At 39.4% G+C, this 16,836-nt stretch overlaps 1 protein-coding gene across 1 annotated transcript in view; it reads left to right on the top strand.

Moving 5' to 3' along the window:
- The window catches only part of SHCBP1 (SHC binding and spindle associated 1), a 45,591-nt gene extending 29,053 nt beyond the window's left edge, over positions 1-16,538 (top strand). Inside the window, exons 2-13 of the mRNA XM_019471370.1 lie at positions 2,094-2,264; positions 2,868-2,983; positions 3,984-4,192; positions 5,295-5,387; positions 7,990-8,223; positions 8,325-8,493; positions 9,767-9,887; positions 12,948-13,079; positions 14,011-14,129; positions 14,882-14,968; positions 15,312-15,453; positions 16,216-16,538. Coding sequence (XP_019326915.1) covers positions 2,094-2,264; positions 2,868-2,983; positions 3,984-4,192; positions 5,295-5,387; positions 7,990-8,223; positions 8,325-8,493; positions 9,767-9,887; positions 12,948-13,079; positions 14,011-14,129; positions 14,882-14,968; positions 15,312-15,453; positions 16,216-16,538 — 1,916 coding nt within the window. The remainder of the gene's footprint in view (positions 1-2,093; positions 2,265-2,867; positions 2,984-3,983; positions 4,193-5,294; positions 5,388-7,989; positions 8,224-8,324; positions 8,494-9,766; positions 9,888-12,947; positions 13,080-14,010; positions 14,130-14,881; positions 14,969-15,311; positions 15,454-16,215) is intronic.
- The last annotated feature ends 298 nt before the right edge of the window (positions 16,539-16,836 follow it).

The raw sequence follows: 16,836 nt of genomic DNA, 5'->3' as shown, positions 1-16,836 counted from the left end.
GGAAGCCGACGCTGGAGGTTGCGTCTCGGCGTGAGGCGGCTGCAGCGGGGCGAGGGGCTGTGAGATCAGACCGGGCTGCTGAGAGCTGCTCCGGCCGGGGCTTGGATACCTCCGCGGACAGAGAGTGGGCAGCCCGTACTGCTGCTTGGCCGCCCTTACGGGGAAGGCGTTTCTTGTATCCAGTCCGCCCCCGCGGAGGTGCCGGTACGGAGGCTGCCGTGCCCGGGGCCCTCCCCAGGCAGCGGCTCAGCGCTCCCCGGTTCGTAAGGCTGCCGGCGCGTGGGGTGGGGAGCGGGCTAGAAATGGGGCCCTGCGAGGGAACAAAGGGGTGTCTTGGGAAATAAACACAGTAACGTAAAACATTTTTTTCCTTTTGATTATGAACTTACGGCGTGTGTCTCAGGTGCATACCCCAGGCATTTAAATCAGCGTCCAGGAACACGTATGTGTTTGAAACGCTGACGGAGGAAAAAGGCTTTCCCGGAAGGGACTCCCCTGCCCTCTGCCTTAATAGCACAATATTGGAACGTTGGTGCTTTTAGTATCTATTGAGTATCATTATTCAGTCCCAGATCATTATTGATGTGTGGTTATAGGCTTGCAGTTTGTAAACAAAGAGCAAGCTAAATTAATGGCTTGTTCTGGAACGTATGCTGTGCTCTGGAATTCATAGTGTGTCTTGTACAGGGTATCGCTATCACAGTTGCTGGATTTGATTATGGGTGTGTAGGAAAAAACCCCTTATTTACAGTGTACATGTAACATAGCTACAGTTTTACAGGAATCTTTAAAAATATTACATAAATCACACTTGATAATTAAAATTACCTTTTCATTTCCTTTCTTTACATGTTATTACAGTGGTTCTGCTGCAAAGAAAAGTTATATTGTCTAAGCACTTGTAATTGGCTTATACACTGGTTCTGATTTTTGTTTTGTTGATTGAGTTTGGCCCCTGATAAGTAAGAACTTTAACAAATTTGAGGCCAAAACTGCTAGCTTTCATAACACATCCTGAAATGTAAGGGATGTGTTAGAAATAGAATGTGATTTTTTTCTTTTTTTTAGGTATATAGTAAAGGTTAGACTGTAGTCTAATGAAAATGCAGAGGCCTATGGATTGTTAAAGAGTCAAGTTATGGACAATGAAGGTGTCTTGAGCTGTTACATTAACAAAAAGAAAAAAAAAAGGACCTGAATCATCATCACCCTTGGTTTACTGCAGTCATCTCTCTAATATTTTCTGAACTTATGGATGACCGGGCTTGAGAGATATTGTAAGACCAACAGTGACTGAGTTCACTGAGTTTGTAGTGAGAACACAACTGGAGATGCTTTTTTGGAGACTTCTAAAGGGGTGCTATCATTGGATTGAGCCCTTCAAAGTAGAGATTCAGCCAATGTCCATTTAAGCGGGCTAAAAATTACAACACTGTGTCCCTTCCGTCTAAATATGTTGCTTGGAATTTCCATGGAGACTTCAGGTGTGGAGGCTCTGTTATTTGTTAGTTTATTAAAATACAAAAAGAATGCTTCTACTGAAGAACAGGAAAAGACTTAAGAGAAGGAAAGGGCAACTTGTGAAAACACATCTTTAGCTGAGACTAATATCTGCAGTTTTATTATGCATCTTACTTATTTTGCTCTTTGCTCACAGTAATCCTGTGCATTATTTTGGATCAGTTGTGTGTGGGATCAGCTGGTTTTATGCATGTTCCAAAATCATTTGGATTATTGCTTGATATCACGTCTGGGTGATGCAGGCAGTGTACTAACAAAGCATAATATGTATTACCTAAAGTATTGTAGACCTTACATATAGAACAAAGTAAATTAGCATGTAACTGCAGCTCAGGGCAGGTGGCAACAAGTAGGGAGATCTTCTTTTGGGACAGGGTAAATACTCTGAAGAAGAGAGCAAGTAACCAAGTAAGATAGTTTCTTCATCAAGGATAACTTAAGATGTGTTGTAGAAAGCAGGTTCACGATAGATCTTGGGCTGAACAGCAATTCTTTGGGAATAGAGGAGTGAGTGATGATTGCATTGAACTGACAGTTTGCGGGGTTTGCTTTGTTCCCACTCCTCTCCCCAGATCTGCTCCAGGAAGATGATGATTCCTCTAGTGATTATGGCAGTCGTGACAAACCAGGGACTGTTTTAGGAAGGACTGTGCCAGATGGGAACGTGCTTTTTCCAGATATTTTTCACACTGATCATCTTTTGTTTTACGAGCGATTTAAAGCTTACCAGGATTACATCTTGGGTAAGTAATTTCTTAGTAGAAAAAGAACACGTAGTCACGTTTGTTGTAGTGACTGTTTAAATGATCCAGTTTAAATGGAGTCAATTCCATATTAAACTGTGAGATGCTCTTAATAACAGGGACTAGAAAAGATGTAGTGTGCTGCTGTCACTTATGCTGTAACCTCAGCTGCTCTAGCTGGTGGACCAGGAGGCAATGGTTTTAATATAAGTAAATAAAATCTGAATGACTGAAAGGAAAAGTTGCTAATACTGGATTCTGTGCCTTGTTTTAACTGATCTTACTAGAACTTTTTTGTGTGTATTAAGACTGTTTAAGATAAGGCACAGGTTAGCTGTTTAATACCCCTGGCACTGAAACCTTCAGTACCTGGAAGGTTGAGTACTGGATCTCTTCTTCCAGAGAAGCATGACTCTCCAGCGCTCTCAGTACTGAGACAGACAGCAAAAATGCTGACTGTTATCATGAGTAAAACAGAATGAAGTCCAACTTTAGATGTGGCAGAGGAACATTTCAACTGTGTTGACTTTCATTTTCCAATGATCTGGAGGACTTTTTTTTTTCTTTCCTTGCATAAATGTACTGTCTTCAATTTCTTTTTAGCTGACTGCAAAGCTTCTGAGGTGAAAGAATTCACAGCTGAGTACCTGGAGAAGGTCCTTGAACCATCTGGATGGCAGGCAGTCTGGCGCACTAATGTGTTTGAGGTCCTTGTTGAGGTAGATGGAATGCAGTTGCTCAGGCATTTATCTCCAATTAACATAATTTACCTCTGTAACAGACAGATCATTTGCCTATGAAGTTTATGAGCTGGTAGAAAATAGTAATGTTTTCATATCTAATTGCCAGTCATGGCTAGAGCAATAGGAATTTTTTCAAAGGGCTCCTTGCTTGAAACTGGAAGGGGGAACACCAAGTTAGTGCGAGTGAGCTGTGAGGTAGAACTCTGTGGGCACAGAGGGGATAAGTACTTGGTCCAAACTGGCTGTTGTAATGTCGTCTTTTCAAATACCAGGCTCTGATCGTTTGCCTTTTTTTTTTAATCAGTAACATTCTTCCTTTTAACCCACCCTGGTAATGACAGTAGCACTTCCGCATTGCGTACTCCTGTTATAGACCCACTGAGGATTGCTGGTTTGGAATACTCCTTTTCTAGGTGTCTCAATGTCCAAGTCATGCATCTTTGTGCAAACGTTGGATGTTCAAACTTGCAGTTCCATTACATGTTTGAAGAGGGAAAAACTTTGTACCCCTCAGCTTTTCAGCCCAATTAGTGACGAAATGGCTTTCACTGGCCCAGACTAACTCTTTGGATTGTTTGTGTCTTGTGGGCACTTTGAAAAATGAGCCCCAAAGGAGTCCCTAAGAACTGTAAGGTATTGATTTGTTTGAGTCTGAGGATACTGCTTTTGCCTGTTTTTTAAAACAAAACAAAAAACCAAAATAGGGAAGCAGCTTACTGGCCTTGTATGAGCATTGAGGGATTTGAACGAAGTTTGGAATGTGGAAAAGGCTCTAGATATGTGGTTCTGAGAAGCCTAATTCTGGGGTTATCACTTCAGGTGAATAGATTGCCTTTGCTGTACTATGCAATGTGCGTTGGTTTGTGTGGGTCAACTGGCACTTGCAGTATGGCCTGCTGACTTACGCAAGTCATGTTAGCCTTCCTCGGCTGTATCTAAGGTTCTGAGAAATCTTAAGAACTATTTGTTCCAACAGGTGGTTGATGTGGAGTACTCGGCTCTGAAAGCAGTTGTGCAACTCAGTGAGCCTTTCCTGTGCGAGTCACGAGATAGCACCTTTACCTTGGAGTGCATGCAGGAACTCTTGGAGCTCAAGGAGCGTCAGATACCACTGCAGGAGCTGTGGGTTGTGTATGATGAGTCAGGAGAGTTTGACCAGACAGCACTAGCTGTAGAGCATGTCAGGTAGGAGAATCTCAAGGTTTAATTTTTGTCTTGAACAATTACACTCTGGTAGTGTCCAATGGGTGGTGCCCTGAGTTCTTGTGGTCATGCTGGCAGCTCAACAAGCCAAGCTTTCTGAAGTAAATCTGATGACTGGTACTATGAGGAAAGAAAGACATACAGAAAATCTGTGGTGTCCTCTGCAGCTACAGGTAATCACACAATCACAAAGTACGTTTACCTGCAGCTTACTGTCAGTCTGCTTTCTGTGTCAAAAGGGGGGGGAAATTGCGTTGCTTTCCATCTCTTCTCCACCCCAGATTTCCTTGGGTCACCTTGCTGGCTCTAGTGCAGTGTTCCTTTCTCTTCTATAACATTTTGGTGGATTTTTTCCTTTTTTTGTCCCATTCTTCTTTTTTCTGCATTTTGCCTCCTCCCCTAAATTTGCTCTTTATTCTACAGGTGTCTGTTCACATCTTACTTCTATTTTCTTTTCCTTTCTTTATCATCTCTCTGTCTCTCTTCCATCTCCCTTGCTTTCATGTGCTATGTGCTGTTTGAAAGCTGTCTGCAAATAGGCAGTAGAACAGGATGAAAAAGCTAAAACAGGAGGAATGACCTTCCTGTCTAGAAAATGGGCTGTTTCAGAAGTGGTGGTGTGGGAGGAAAAGGGGAGAAGAGACACATTCTATTGAGAATTACTTAGTAGTAGAGATCTAAACTTGAATGATGGAGGTGACAAACTCATTGTCAAAAAGAAAGCTTAGCTGAAGGATGCCTGGCCAAAACCAAACAGTCAAAAAGCCTCAGGATCTTGAGTGTAAGTCTTGTTTTCAAATCCAGCTTTTAGCTGTTCACTCTCTTTTGATGAAAGTGGGAGTCAGGCTATTATCAATTTTGAACTTGGATACACAAAATAAAACTCTTAATGTAGGTAAACAACAGACAAAGATAACTTCTGTGTATTCTAAGTAGTTTACAGGACAGTAACATGGAATTGGAGAGAGGTGATGCTTTGAGATGAATTCTCAAATTGGTTACATTCGTGTTTCCAGTGCTGTTGTCTCTGCTCAGGTAAATGTGGCCTCCTTTGTGTGATTAAACGCTTACTTTGCTTCAAAAGGTTCTTCTACCAGTGCATCTGGAGGACCTGGGATGAGGAGGAGGAGGATGATTTTGATTACTTTGTGCGATGTGTTGAGCCTCGACTGAGATTGTAAGTGCAACACCTTTGATATTATTAGGGTAGAACCACAGGAAAAGGTGATGTGGGAATAGCAACATACAACTAGATTTAAAAAAAACCCTGTTCACTAGTAAATCAAAGCAAGTTTGGTCTAACAGCATTCACTGTTTGATGGTCAAAATTTTGTATGGAAAGAGGGTGCAACTGTGGTTGCCACTTGATTTCTGGACCCTCAGTTTTTCCCTGTAATCCTTGACCTTCCATCAGATGGCGCTCCAAACCCAGCTATAGCCTCCTTCAACTTGCAGGCCTATGAATTGTAATCCTAATTAAAGCTAGTGTGGGATGCTCTGGTCCCTCTGGGCATGGAATAAGAACCAGAATGGAACTGAATGTAAACAAAAACTTGTAAATTGGTCACGCTGAAGGAGGAATGTGTGTATTTCTTTCCCTAGTGGGATTAGTCGGCATTAGGTTTTGTGAAGGTGGGTTTTTAATGTTGTCCTGCCATATGGAACTGAAGCAGTGCACAAGGACACAATCTGGTTATATTTTTGAGGGTGCTAAATAACCAAAACACACCATAAAACATACCTGGAACGAATAATTAAAAAGTGATTTTTACTGTAGATTTTCCCCTGAGATTTGACACACTATCTTTTTCTTAAGTCTTTCATGAGAATTATTTTTCAATTCCTTTACTTATTATAACTTTGCATCATGAGTATCTGGAAGTCTGTGTGTCATTCATATCCAGGTTTGATACTGCTATGATGCAGGGGATCTACATCAGTGAATATTTATAACCTACCCTGAAATGCTATTTAGCATATGGCGTTACATGTGCTAGAATATAGCATATAGCATGTGCTTTACAAACAAAATTAGTGTAATTACCCACACTATAAAGGTGGCTGCAGGCCTCTCTTTCAAACAGGACACAATGTGACATTTGAGGACTCTGATATGCCTGTATTTTTCTGAGATCATACAAGTTAGGAGGAAGTGTTATATATGGAAATTGTACATGTTTCTGAAGTGTCTATACTTGTATGCTCCAGCAAATGGCTATTCTGAGTTTTTGGAGCCTTATGGAGACTTTACATGGAAAGAAACCAGAATGCAATGATGTGCCATGCAATAATGTTTTTATTTTTTTCAACACTGCGTGGCCTTACAGCCATTTTGGTGAGAATCCAAAATGCTTAAACAATGTCTTCAAGCAGAAAAGTAAACGTTATCCTTTCTTATTCTCCCATACTGTGCTTGATACAAAGCCTGTCCTCCAAGCTACACTGATGTTGGTGCTATCCTGCGTTGTGATCTAAGCACTGATGTGTCAGCTCAGAAATAACATTAATCTTCAATGCATGGAACCTACGATGCTTTAAACTTTTCAGGTCTCCGGCGTGCACTGTTTTAATGAGAACAGACAGTATCTTTACACTGCACATTAGGTTTTACTAGTCTTCTGAGGCAAGTAAAGCTGTATGAACTGTTTAACTAAAGCTTGAAAAAACAAGATAGTTTTAATGCGCTTTCACAGTGTCCAGCTCTAAAATGTAGAGCATGCGTTTCAGGGCCAAATTATGTACAACATTCAGTTTCCTTCAAATATTTTCTATTTCTATATTGCTATAAATTCTTCTGCTGTTAATCATGCTGCATTGACCTACTCTTTGCCTCTGATAACCCCATTGCCAAAATTTTGTGAGGCTGTTTCTGTATACCCTGTTTATTGCAACTGTATAGATATTGACTGCTCTGACTACAAATTTTCCGGTTCCTTGCAGCATGCTTTAAGTGCACCCTTTAAAGAACCTCTGAAAGTTGAGGGAACGTCTTTGCCCTTATTTCATGTAGCCTCTTGGATAGAGCTATTTATACTGTGTTCAACTGGTTCCCTACAAACATGGTGCGAAATAATTAAATCTTGTTTTATTTATATCATTAATTGCTGTCCAGCTTTTTTGTAGTGACCATTATTGGTCCTACATAATTGGCCCTGGAGTTCTTGGCACCATCTAGCTGGCAGATGTCCTTATCTTTCTGACTTTGGCAATGCAACTTTGGGCTGGCATTTTCTGGCCTGCAGTTTCATTTGTAGAGGATACTCTTGGGATGGTGCAAAATTTACTATGCAGTGCCTTCACATCTTCATCTGGTGCTGATAATGCCTTTCTTATTCATTCTGCGTTTTTGTCCAGGTAGTTGTTTAGATTGGTGCTAATAGAGACTTCACATTATAGGATTTTTCTTCTATTTCAGACAAGATTTTCCTCAGTTTTTCTAACAAATTCTTAAAAATAGACTGATTTTTATATCTAATTACCTTCTAAATTCTTACTGTTTTTTTTATAGCTGTGCTTATGCCTTTGTTTTGGAGTGAGTTTCTGATAATTGTGTATAATCTTTCAAGGTGGATGGGCAACTATTTAGAAAGTAATATGTTTGTGTCTGTTCAGATTTTTGGTTTTGCTGCTTTAAAAAAAAATTGAGCAGTGTTGATATAGACTGCAGAGAATCTTTACTAAAATACTGATGCAGAACTCCTCAGGTTCTCTCCGGGTTTGTATTTGATCTTTCAAAATTGTAAATGTGGAATATACTGACCCCTTGCTCTGAATTGCAGGCATTATGACATCCTTGAACACCGTGTGCCTTCTGGGCTTGTAGCTGATTACCAGAACTTGTTGTCTCAATGCGAAGAGCTTTACAGGAAGTTTTTAAATGTGAGGAACAGCATATCAAGCAGTGATTCGGACTCAGAAGTAGAAAACGTCTCCATGGTGGAAGGACTAAAATTGTATGAGAAAATAGAGCACTTAAAACAAAAGCTAAAACTAATTGAGAATCCTCTGCTGAGGTACTTGGTGGGTTTGTGCAAGGAGGAGGGCCATATGGGAAACTATACATGGACGTTCTTTACTGAAGAAAGAACTGATGGCTTTGTTGCTTTTGTTTTAGGTATGTGTTTGGTTACCAAAAATACAGTGGTCTCCAAGCTAAAGGACTGAGACCAACGGGTACCAAGATAACTCATGTTGTATCATCAACCATGATGGCAAGTCTGCTGCAGTCATTGATAAGGGACAAACTTTGCCCTGAATCTTGTGGTGAAGAACTAGAAATACAGGTAGAGTAACAGGAATTGTCTGTCTGCTAATACTTTTTTCTCCTCAAGAAACAATGTGGAAGAATAAGTTAATTATCATGTGCTAGATACTACACTTGCACAGTGTTATTTTTGTTAGTTCAAAAAAAGCACTGTAATTTAAATAATAAGTGGTAAGACTGGATGATACAAATAATTTCTTTTAATTAATTTGTGTCTGCTGAGTACTCTAAACAAGCAGTTTCTTCCTGTGTGTAGGAAATTGAGATAAAACTTCTGTAATAATTCTACAATGAAACATGGTAAGGCATAATACTTATATTTAGTTTTGAAATACCTATGACTTTGGATGCTACTGATAATGATCTAGAGTGTGAAGAAAGAAATGTCATTCTGTTGCTTTAGTTCTATGTAGGAGATACATTTATTTTAGAGCAGTTACATTTAGTTTCAGTGAGTTCAGACAGGACTTACCACTTCAGTAGTTAAGAACAGCCTGGATTCCTTGGGCCCAAATGAAATTGCTTGCTGTATTCTGATCAAGTTCATGAATTACAGATGGCCGAAATGGAGCCACAGGGAAGGTCCTGGATTAACTTTTGGGCTATAAATCAGATTTTCTGATTTGGCATTGAAAAATGGTCTCACTATGCTTGCCCTGGAATTTGCTGGGAAGCAATAAATGTGCAATTTTTCTGTACTATTTGTTATCCTTCAATAGAGAATCCCCCAGTAATATTTGTGAAGGATATCAGCCTGCCCTCTTTGAGCAAGAAAAAGGATCATGTGGACCCCATATTTGCCACTGTAATATCTGAACTCTATTTTGGGGTGACTTGCACCAGGAGCAAAGGGTTACATCCATATTCAGACCAGCTCAAATCTAGTTGCTGAGTTGTTTGTGTTTTTTATTTTCTTTACCTTCTGTCATCTATTTCTTCAGTAACTCATGGCAAGTCACTTGAGGCACAATTCAAGTGTTGGCCTGGAACCAAGGCCATATTCAGGTTTGCTTTCTGGTGCATATGCTCTTCAATCTGTGTCTCTGTCCCAGTTTTCTCATGGGGGAATGGACATGACACAAACATCAAAGGAATGTTTTAAGGCTTTTTTGTCCAGAGTGTGCTGTGATTCTTGAATTAAAAGTAGAAATTGTGTATTACTGGTACCATTTAAAAGGGTTTCTTTTAAGCAAAAGCAGCAACATTTAATCAAAAAGCAAGCTTTAAGGGCATAGATGCATCCATTTTTACAGCATTCTTCAGGAGCTGATTATATTATTTGTCTTTTACAGTTTCACAATGATCCACTGGCAGCTGTAAATGCCTGTTATGAAGGAGACACAGTCATCATCTGTCCTGGTCACTATGTTGTAGATGGCATGTTCTGCATTGCTGATTCAGTTGAACTAGAAGGTAGAAGGCTTGCTAGCATAAACAAAGCTAGCTTAAAACAAAGTAAACTGAATATCTCAAACTAGCTCTGCATAAGGATTTACTTTTTTGTGGAGTTTGGGGGGAGCATTTGCTTTTTTCCTCAAAGTGTTCCTATTTCTGCTTGTAGAGCCATGTCTAATGCAGGATGGAGTAACCTGTTTCATTAGCCATAGTTACTTCTGCAAATAAACTGCAAATATTGCTGATTAATAGCAAATTCATCATTTCCTCCTAACTATTTGTCTGGATAAATCCTGATTATATAGATAATAGGATTCAACAGAAACACGAGGGACTTGATTCTTTTTTTTTAATCTAGGAAGCACAAAAGTCATTCTGAGAGGCTTCAGTTTTTAGAGCCAGTAACTTAAGAGTACTTGAGAGATGTCCTTGTTCTTCTTTGCATGTCTTAATCTGCTTCAGAGGTATACTCTGAGACTCACTGCCGGTATAGCACTGGTGAATGCAGAGGGAAAGAGCCAAGTGCTATTAGAACTTAGTTTATGGCACTTACTGCACATCAGTGATGTGTGTGGGCTACCAATGTGAATCTGCATTACGTGAAGCGCATGGGTAGAGGAGGGAGCTGTTGATATAACGTGTATTTATTCTGTAGAAACAAACACAGCATATGAGATTCCATTTTTCTTGCAAAATATTTGTTTTTGAAATACTTCTGCCTTGTCTAGGATATGCTGCTATCTCTTCCTCGCAATTCTTGATTTCTCAGTGTAATTCCTCTGCTTTAGGCATGCACACTCTGTTGCAGTGTAATAGTCCGTATATCACTGGGGCTTGTGCAGCTGTTCAGATACTTACTTAGCTGCATTTTTATCTTGTCAAAACTTCTTAATGGGAAGAAGGCTGGGAGTTTAATTTCCTGCTGTTCTGGACTTTATTTTTCTTGCCCTTCTTGTTTTATGAGTGTCATTTTCTGTCTCGCCCTTCTCTTGTGTATGTTTGATTTATACAGATATGCGTGCTGATAGACAATGCACCTGTAGGATAAAGGACCTCAAAGTGCTTTATTTATCTGCAAGAATGACATTGTTCTAAAATTGTGTGGGGTGGTATTTATTGCTTTTCTAGCTTTGAGGAAACAGTAATACAAATGGTGCAATAGCACACCTATTAAAGGATGAGCTGCTCTATTTTAATGAGCAAGGCATATAAATATGTATCTTTAGTATGAACCACTCTTTGAATAATGAGTATGTGTCAGGGTATTTAATCTTCTTATATGGACTCCTGTTAGAGAAGTTTTTATAGCATAGTAGCAGCCAAAAATGTTTGAAGTAGGAGCATCAAGAAAAATTTTGCTGGCACTAATCTGAGCAGCTGGCCGTTTTGGTGGCTTTCTTAGGATGAAGGGGTGACTCATCAAAGATATAATGTCACTTTGCTTAGTAGAGCTTTTATTTTTTTCCAGCCACTGTGCAAGTCAGTACTAAGGTTGAAAGTATGAGGATTAGTAAGTCAGGGATAAATAAAAACTTACAAGAACTAAATAAGGTTAAAGCAGCAGCAGCTGCAGGTAATCATGGTAAGGATAACTTTAATGCTTGACGAAAGTGTGTAGCAAAGGCACCTAAGAACTTCCCTTCTGCTTGTACAGTAGTTGTTCAAGCTGGATGGGAACCTGCAGCATCAGCCCATCTAATATCTGTGATCAGTGTTACTGGATGACAATTGCCTTTAGCTCCTGTGGAGTCACTTAGCTTACAGGCAGGGTGTACAGCCGTGACCACGCTGTGTATTGAACACCACTCGACAGCAGGTGACTCTTTCCTTCTCTATTCCCTGTCTTGTCACCGGTTTCCTTCTTACTCTAGAGCTGCTGCTTCAGAGGTGAAGTGTAAAGCAAGCTACAAGCATGGTTAGAAAAACTGTACGTAGTCTGTAGGACAATTATTCCAAAAACTCTTGCCTTGGATAATAACCTCTTTCTGTAGTGGTGTGAAGTTAAACCAGATCTGCAACTTGCTGTCTCATGGTACTCTCTTTTTATGCACTGGAAGTAAACTGCCCCATGCCACCTCCTCCCCAGGGGTGACCATGAATCAATAGCAGTGGGAAAAGATTTCTAGATAGTATAGTGTTTTGAAGCATTAGTCACTTAACTTGCATTAAATCTGCTGTCTTTAAGACTTTCTGCCAACACTTGTTCAAAGGTTTTTTCTTTTTTTAACTTTTCTACTTGCACATTACAGTATTTATTTATGTACTTGGTTAAAAGCTAGCATCTTGCTCAGGCATTTCTTATCTGAGTTCGTGTGTGCTTTCAGAAAATGATAGGACTTGTGCTGCTTTAATAGACGTTACATTATTGCTTTCCTTATCATGATTCTTGTCAGTGACAAGCAATAAAAGCTTTTTACATGCTCATAAATTTCCCTGTAAGTGGTTGAATGCTTACAGCTGTGGATGGCTTAGTAAATCAATGTTGGCATATGCTTGTGAAAGTTTCTTTTTAATCTGAATTAATCTGGAAGCCCATGTAACACAGGAACATTAAATTTTGACCCAAGTTTCATTTAAATAGGGAAGTTGAGTAAAGCTTACTAACAACATTAAGTCCTTTGCACTTGTTTCCTTGTATTGTGGCGGTGACTGCTTTTTCCCTTGTGCTCTTTGGAACCTCTGCCTGCTCTAGTGAAGTTCTGTACTTTGAAAGCAGACTGCAGGTGCCTGTGTGTCCTTGGTTACTGCATCTCCCTGCTCTGTTGTAACTTTTGTGAGTGAGAACTTTGGCTTTGGCAAATGTGAGCTCAGTTACCCTTTTGTTCAACTGTCTAAAATAACTTTGCATTTTATTGTGTGTCATTCAAGTAAGGTAACTTTTGAGTTTGGTTTTGAGTGCCTGTACCTTGGTACAGAGGGCATGTAAGGTGTAGCCTGGCCACTGGGTGGAAAATCCTATGCAAGGTATTAGACCTGAAGTTTTAAACCTCCATATTTAATTTAAATGTCTGTTATGTACTGAGCACCTGACTGTTACCATTTATTCATCAAACTTGCATCTTTCACCTCTGCTTTAAGGCTATGGCCTGCCAGATGATATTGTGATAGAAAAACGAGGGAAAGGAGACAACTTTGTTGACTGTACGGGAGCCAATATAAGGATCTCCAGCTTGAAGTTAGTGCAACATGATGCTGTGGAGGGGATTTTAAGTAAGTATAAAAGCATCTTGACCTTTTTGTGAATCTTCCATAATTTACTGTTAGAATTAAAGCTAGGACCCAGTGTTAGAGTTTACTAGTTTTAACAAAATGTTGTAGAGAGGAGCCCTACAGGTATAAATATCAAGGCTTCCCCCTTTTTTTAAACTTGCTTATAATGTGGACATCAAAATAACTTCTACTCTTTGTACTTTCAAGGTATTGTGGCTCCTGTGTTTTATTCCTATACTTGGATAAGATCATTTGACTTGATCTTTTTTCTGCTGTTAAGGCAACCTGACTCTGACTGCTGCACAGCCTGTGTCAGGCTACCTGGAAAAGGAAATAATTCCTCTTTCCACATAAGAACTCCCATGGCAATATTCAGCTGTAGTTGAATCCAGCCAGCTCTCCACTGAGGAATGGCATGGGCTGTAGAAGTAGTGTAGAACTTTGCTGACAGCACATTCAAACTGAGGCTCAAATAATCCTAAGTTGTATCCAATGAGTTTATGGGCCATGGCCTTCTGTCTTTGCAGAAGGTGCTAATTAATACTTTGCCTCAACAGACATTTGGTTTTAAACATGTTAAAATGTTTATTAACACCTGTATACGTGTATTTAATATCTTATTAATTCAAAAGTCTCTTAGGAATGTAATGAAAAGAATAGTTGCTGTCACTTTAAAAAAAAAAAAGGCCAAAAAATCTCTAAGACAAACCTTTGACTAGTGCTCCCTTGCAGCAGTGTTCCTGCTTACACTAGAAAAATAGCATGACTTCAAACCATGCATGAGCAAATCAGTAAAATTAACCTGAAATGGATAAAATTAAAATGGAAATACTATCACAGTGCAAAAATGTTACAAGTCCATCCCCTCCAAGGAGGGGCTTGCCTTTATGTAACTGGTTTATTTAACAATATTTGTTTTCTGTGTACGTAGATGTCCATCATGGGAAAACCACCCTGGAGAATTGCGTGTTACAGTGTGAAACTACAGGCATAACAATACGAACATCAGCTGAGCTATTAATGAAAAACTCAGATCTGTATGGTGCCAAGGTACAAACAAATTCTTAACTCTGGCTTATTTCCTAAATTAAAATAAAGGTTTCTGTTTGGAAATAATGCAGTCAGTAACGGGATGACTTCTGTCGCTCCTGAGAGAACCTTTACAAATTCACTTTGGACAGCTACATGTTACTGAGTTGAAGAGACTGGTCCCAGGGGTCTTGTAGCCTCCAATAGTATCCAGTGAAGTGTCTCATGCTGATTTGTGTGTGATGATACCAAAATGATATAGTTAAAGGGGACATCTGTGAAATAATCATTGCTGCATTGCTGGACTGATTCATGTCCTGTAATACTTTTAAAGTGATTTTCTGTTTTCTTTACCCATAAATAATTTTCTTATCAAACCTAGCATTTGTTCTGCAAATGAAAGGCCCTTTTTGGATACCTTGTTCATTGATTCTTACAGAAAGATGATAAACACAGAACTGAACTATGATTAAGATATTTCAAAGAAAGACTGTTGAGGTGGATGACTAAAGAACAAGAAAGTAATGCAAGGCTGCACAGTTACTCTTTAACAGAGCTTTTATGGACTGGTGGCAATAATATTATCCATGGGGCCTCAACCTTTTTGGGTATTGCTGCTTAAGTTGGTTAACAAAGCCGTGAAGCTGGAGCAGTAACACAATTTTGCATTGTGCAAACTGGTAGATGAACACAAAGATCCGCGATGGAGTTGTCAAGTTAAACTGGAAATGTGCCTGAACTATTTGTGAACTGCCATCAATTTTATTTTGTAGGGTGCTGGTGTTGAAATATATCCAGGTAGTACATGCACCCTGTTAGACAACGGCATACACCACTGCAAGGAGGGAATACTTATAAAGGTCAGTTCAAGGCAGAATGTACTTGTTTTTCAAAAGCTTATAGTTGCTAGTATTAATGCAAATAATTTGCTTTTAGGTTGGCTTATAACCTTGCTGCCTTATGGTAGAACTTATATTTCACATATGGTGATGATGGTCCTTGTTCGTCTTGGGTTGGTCCACCAAGGCAGTATACTTGTTATATTTCTTATCTGCCAGAAAGAAAATGCCTTTTGCAATGTCACTTGCAAAAGCAAATAAGAAAATTCTAGCCAATACATAGAACTGATTCTACCTAAAACTGGAATATTTTGCATCCCTTTAGCTGGACATAACATGTTGGATTTCTGTTTCTTTGCTGTAGAACTTTTTAGATGAACATTATGACATCCCCAAGATAACCATGGTCAATAATATGATCCATAATAATGAAGGATATGGTGTGGTCCTGGTTAGACCAACAATGCCCTCTGATGTAAAGGATGCTTCAGCAGAGAGAACAAAAGGTATTTTTCTCTTCCTAGAAGAAACTCCTAAAACTAGTAAATCTAGTATACCCAGGGTTTTGGATTGCATAATTCATAATTGAGTCTCTTAAATTTTCTAATAATGTCTAGATTAATTTAGCTGAAATAAATCTTCATAACGCTCAGAACACTGGAATTTCCTAAAGGATGAACTTGCTGCAGAGAAATACTGTGAATGTCTGTGCTTCATGGTGTGTGTGCACTTTCATTGTAAAGTCCTCACGTACCTGATCTGTGCTCCCTACTAAGCAGAGCCTGTATGACTGATGGCCTCCTTTGGTCATACAGAAACACGAGTGTGACCAGGAAGAAAGGAGATATGGCTTCTCTTACAGCTCTTCTGGTTCATGATAATTCTCTGCTCATTTTTTCTTTTGTGCATTAGAGCTGAGACGTGTTCCCAGCACAGAATTTTTTCTCTGCAGTAAATAAAAAGTGACAACTGTATTTCTCATACTATGTCTTAGTCAAGAAGAACTGTCACTAAGTGCAATGTGCAAATCCACTGTAATTTTCTCTAATATCACTATCACTTGGCACCTTGAAGTCATCTCAAGAAGAAACCTTTTCTGTAAGCATCTTACACTGTATTTGGAATATGTGGCTGTCACTAAGTTACCCAAAAAGTGAGTGGGATGAGGTGAAAATGTTAAGCCTGAAGAAGATTTAATTCCAGGAGTTTTAAATGATTTGGCTGCTTTGCGTTATTGTTGATGACATTCTTATTGTTTCCTGACTTAGGGAATACGCAGCCTACCCAGTCAGGTGATGGGACAGCCTGTGTAGAGGGCTTCAGGCAAGAACAACTACCTGGATGTGTAACTGATGAGTTGGAGCTTTACGAGCAAGCTGAGATTTCTGAACAAACTGAAGGCAATTATGAAATTGCAAATGAACTTGGGGCTACTTCTGCAAAGAAGAGCCAGATGCACAAGAAAAGACTGAGTGAACTGGGAATCACAGAAGCTGACGACAACTTAATGTCACAGGAAATGTTTGTTTCTATTGTGGGCAACCAGTTCAAGTGGAATGGGAAAGGAAGTTTTGGTACCTTTCTTTTCTGACTGTCCTCACTCCTAATGGCATTGCAATAACAGATTTGCACAAGCTATTATTTTCACTGCTGCTTTCCAAGGAGTTAACCTGTTCCATTAGCCTTCCATAATGTTACTATAATGTGACATATTTATTAATAGTATATGTATTGCATGTGGAAACTTTGCTTCCTTGCTGCAAGTATGGATAACATGGTAGAAAACAGAACTCTACCATGGAGACTGTGCATGTATTCTGCTAATCTATGTGCTGCTGCTTTGCTAGCTCTCTGATGATTTTTTTAGTGTATTTATTTAACTTCTCATT

This window comes from Aptenodytes forsteri, unplaced genomic scaffold, assembly GCF_000699145.1.
Source record: "Aptenodytes forsteri isolate BGI_AS27 unplaced genomic scaffold, ASM69914v1 Scaffold33, whole genome shotgun sequence".
Classification (NCBI taxonomy): Eukaryota; Metazoa; Chordata; class Aves; order Sphenisciformes; family Spheniscidae; genus Aptenodytes; species Aptenodytes forsteri.
This window is presented reverse-complemented; position numbering and strand designations above follow the sequence as displayed.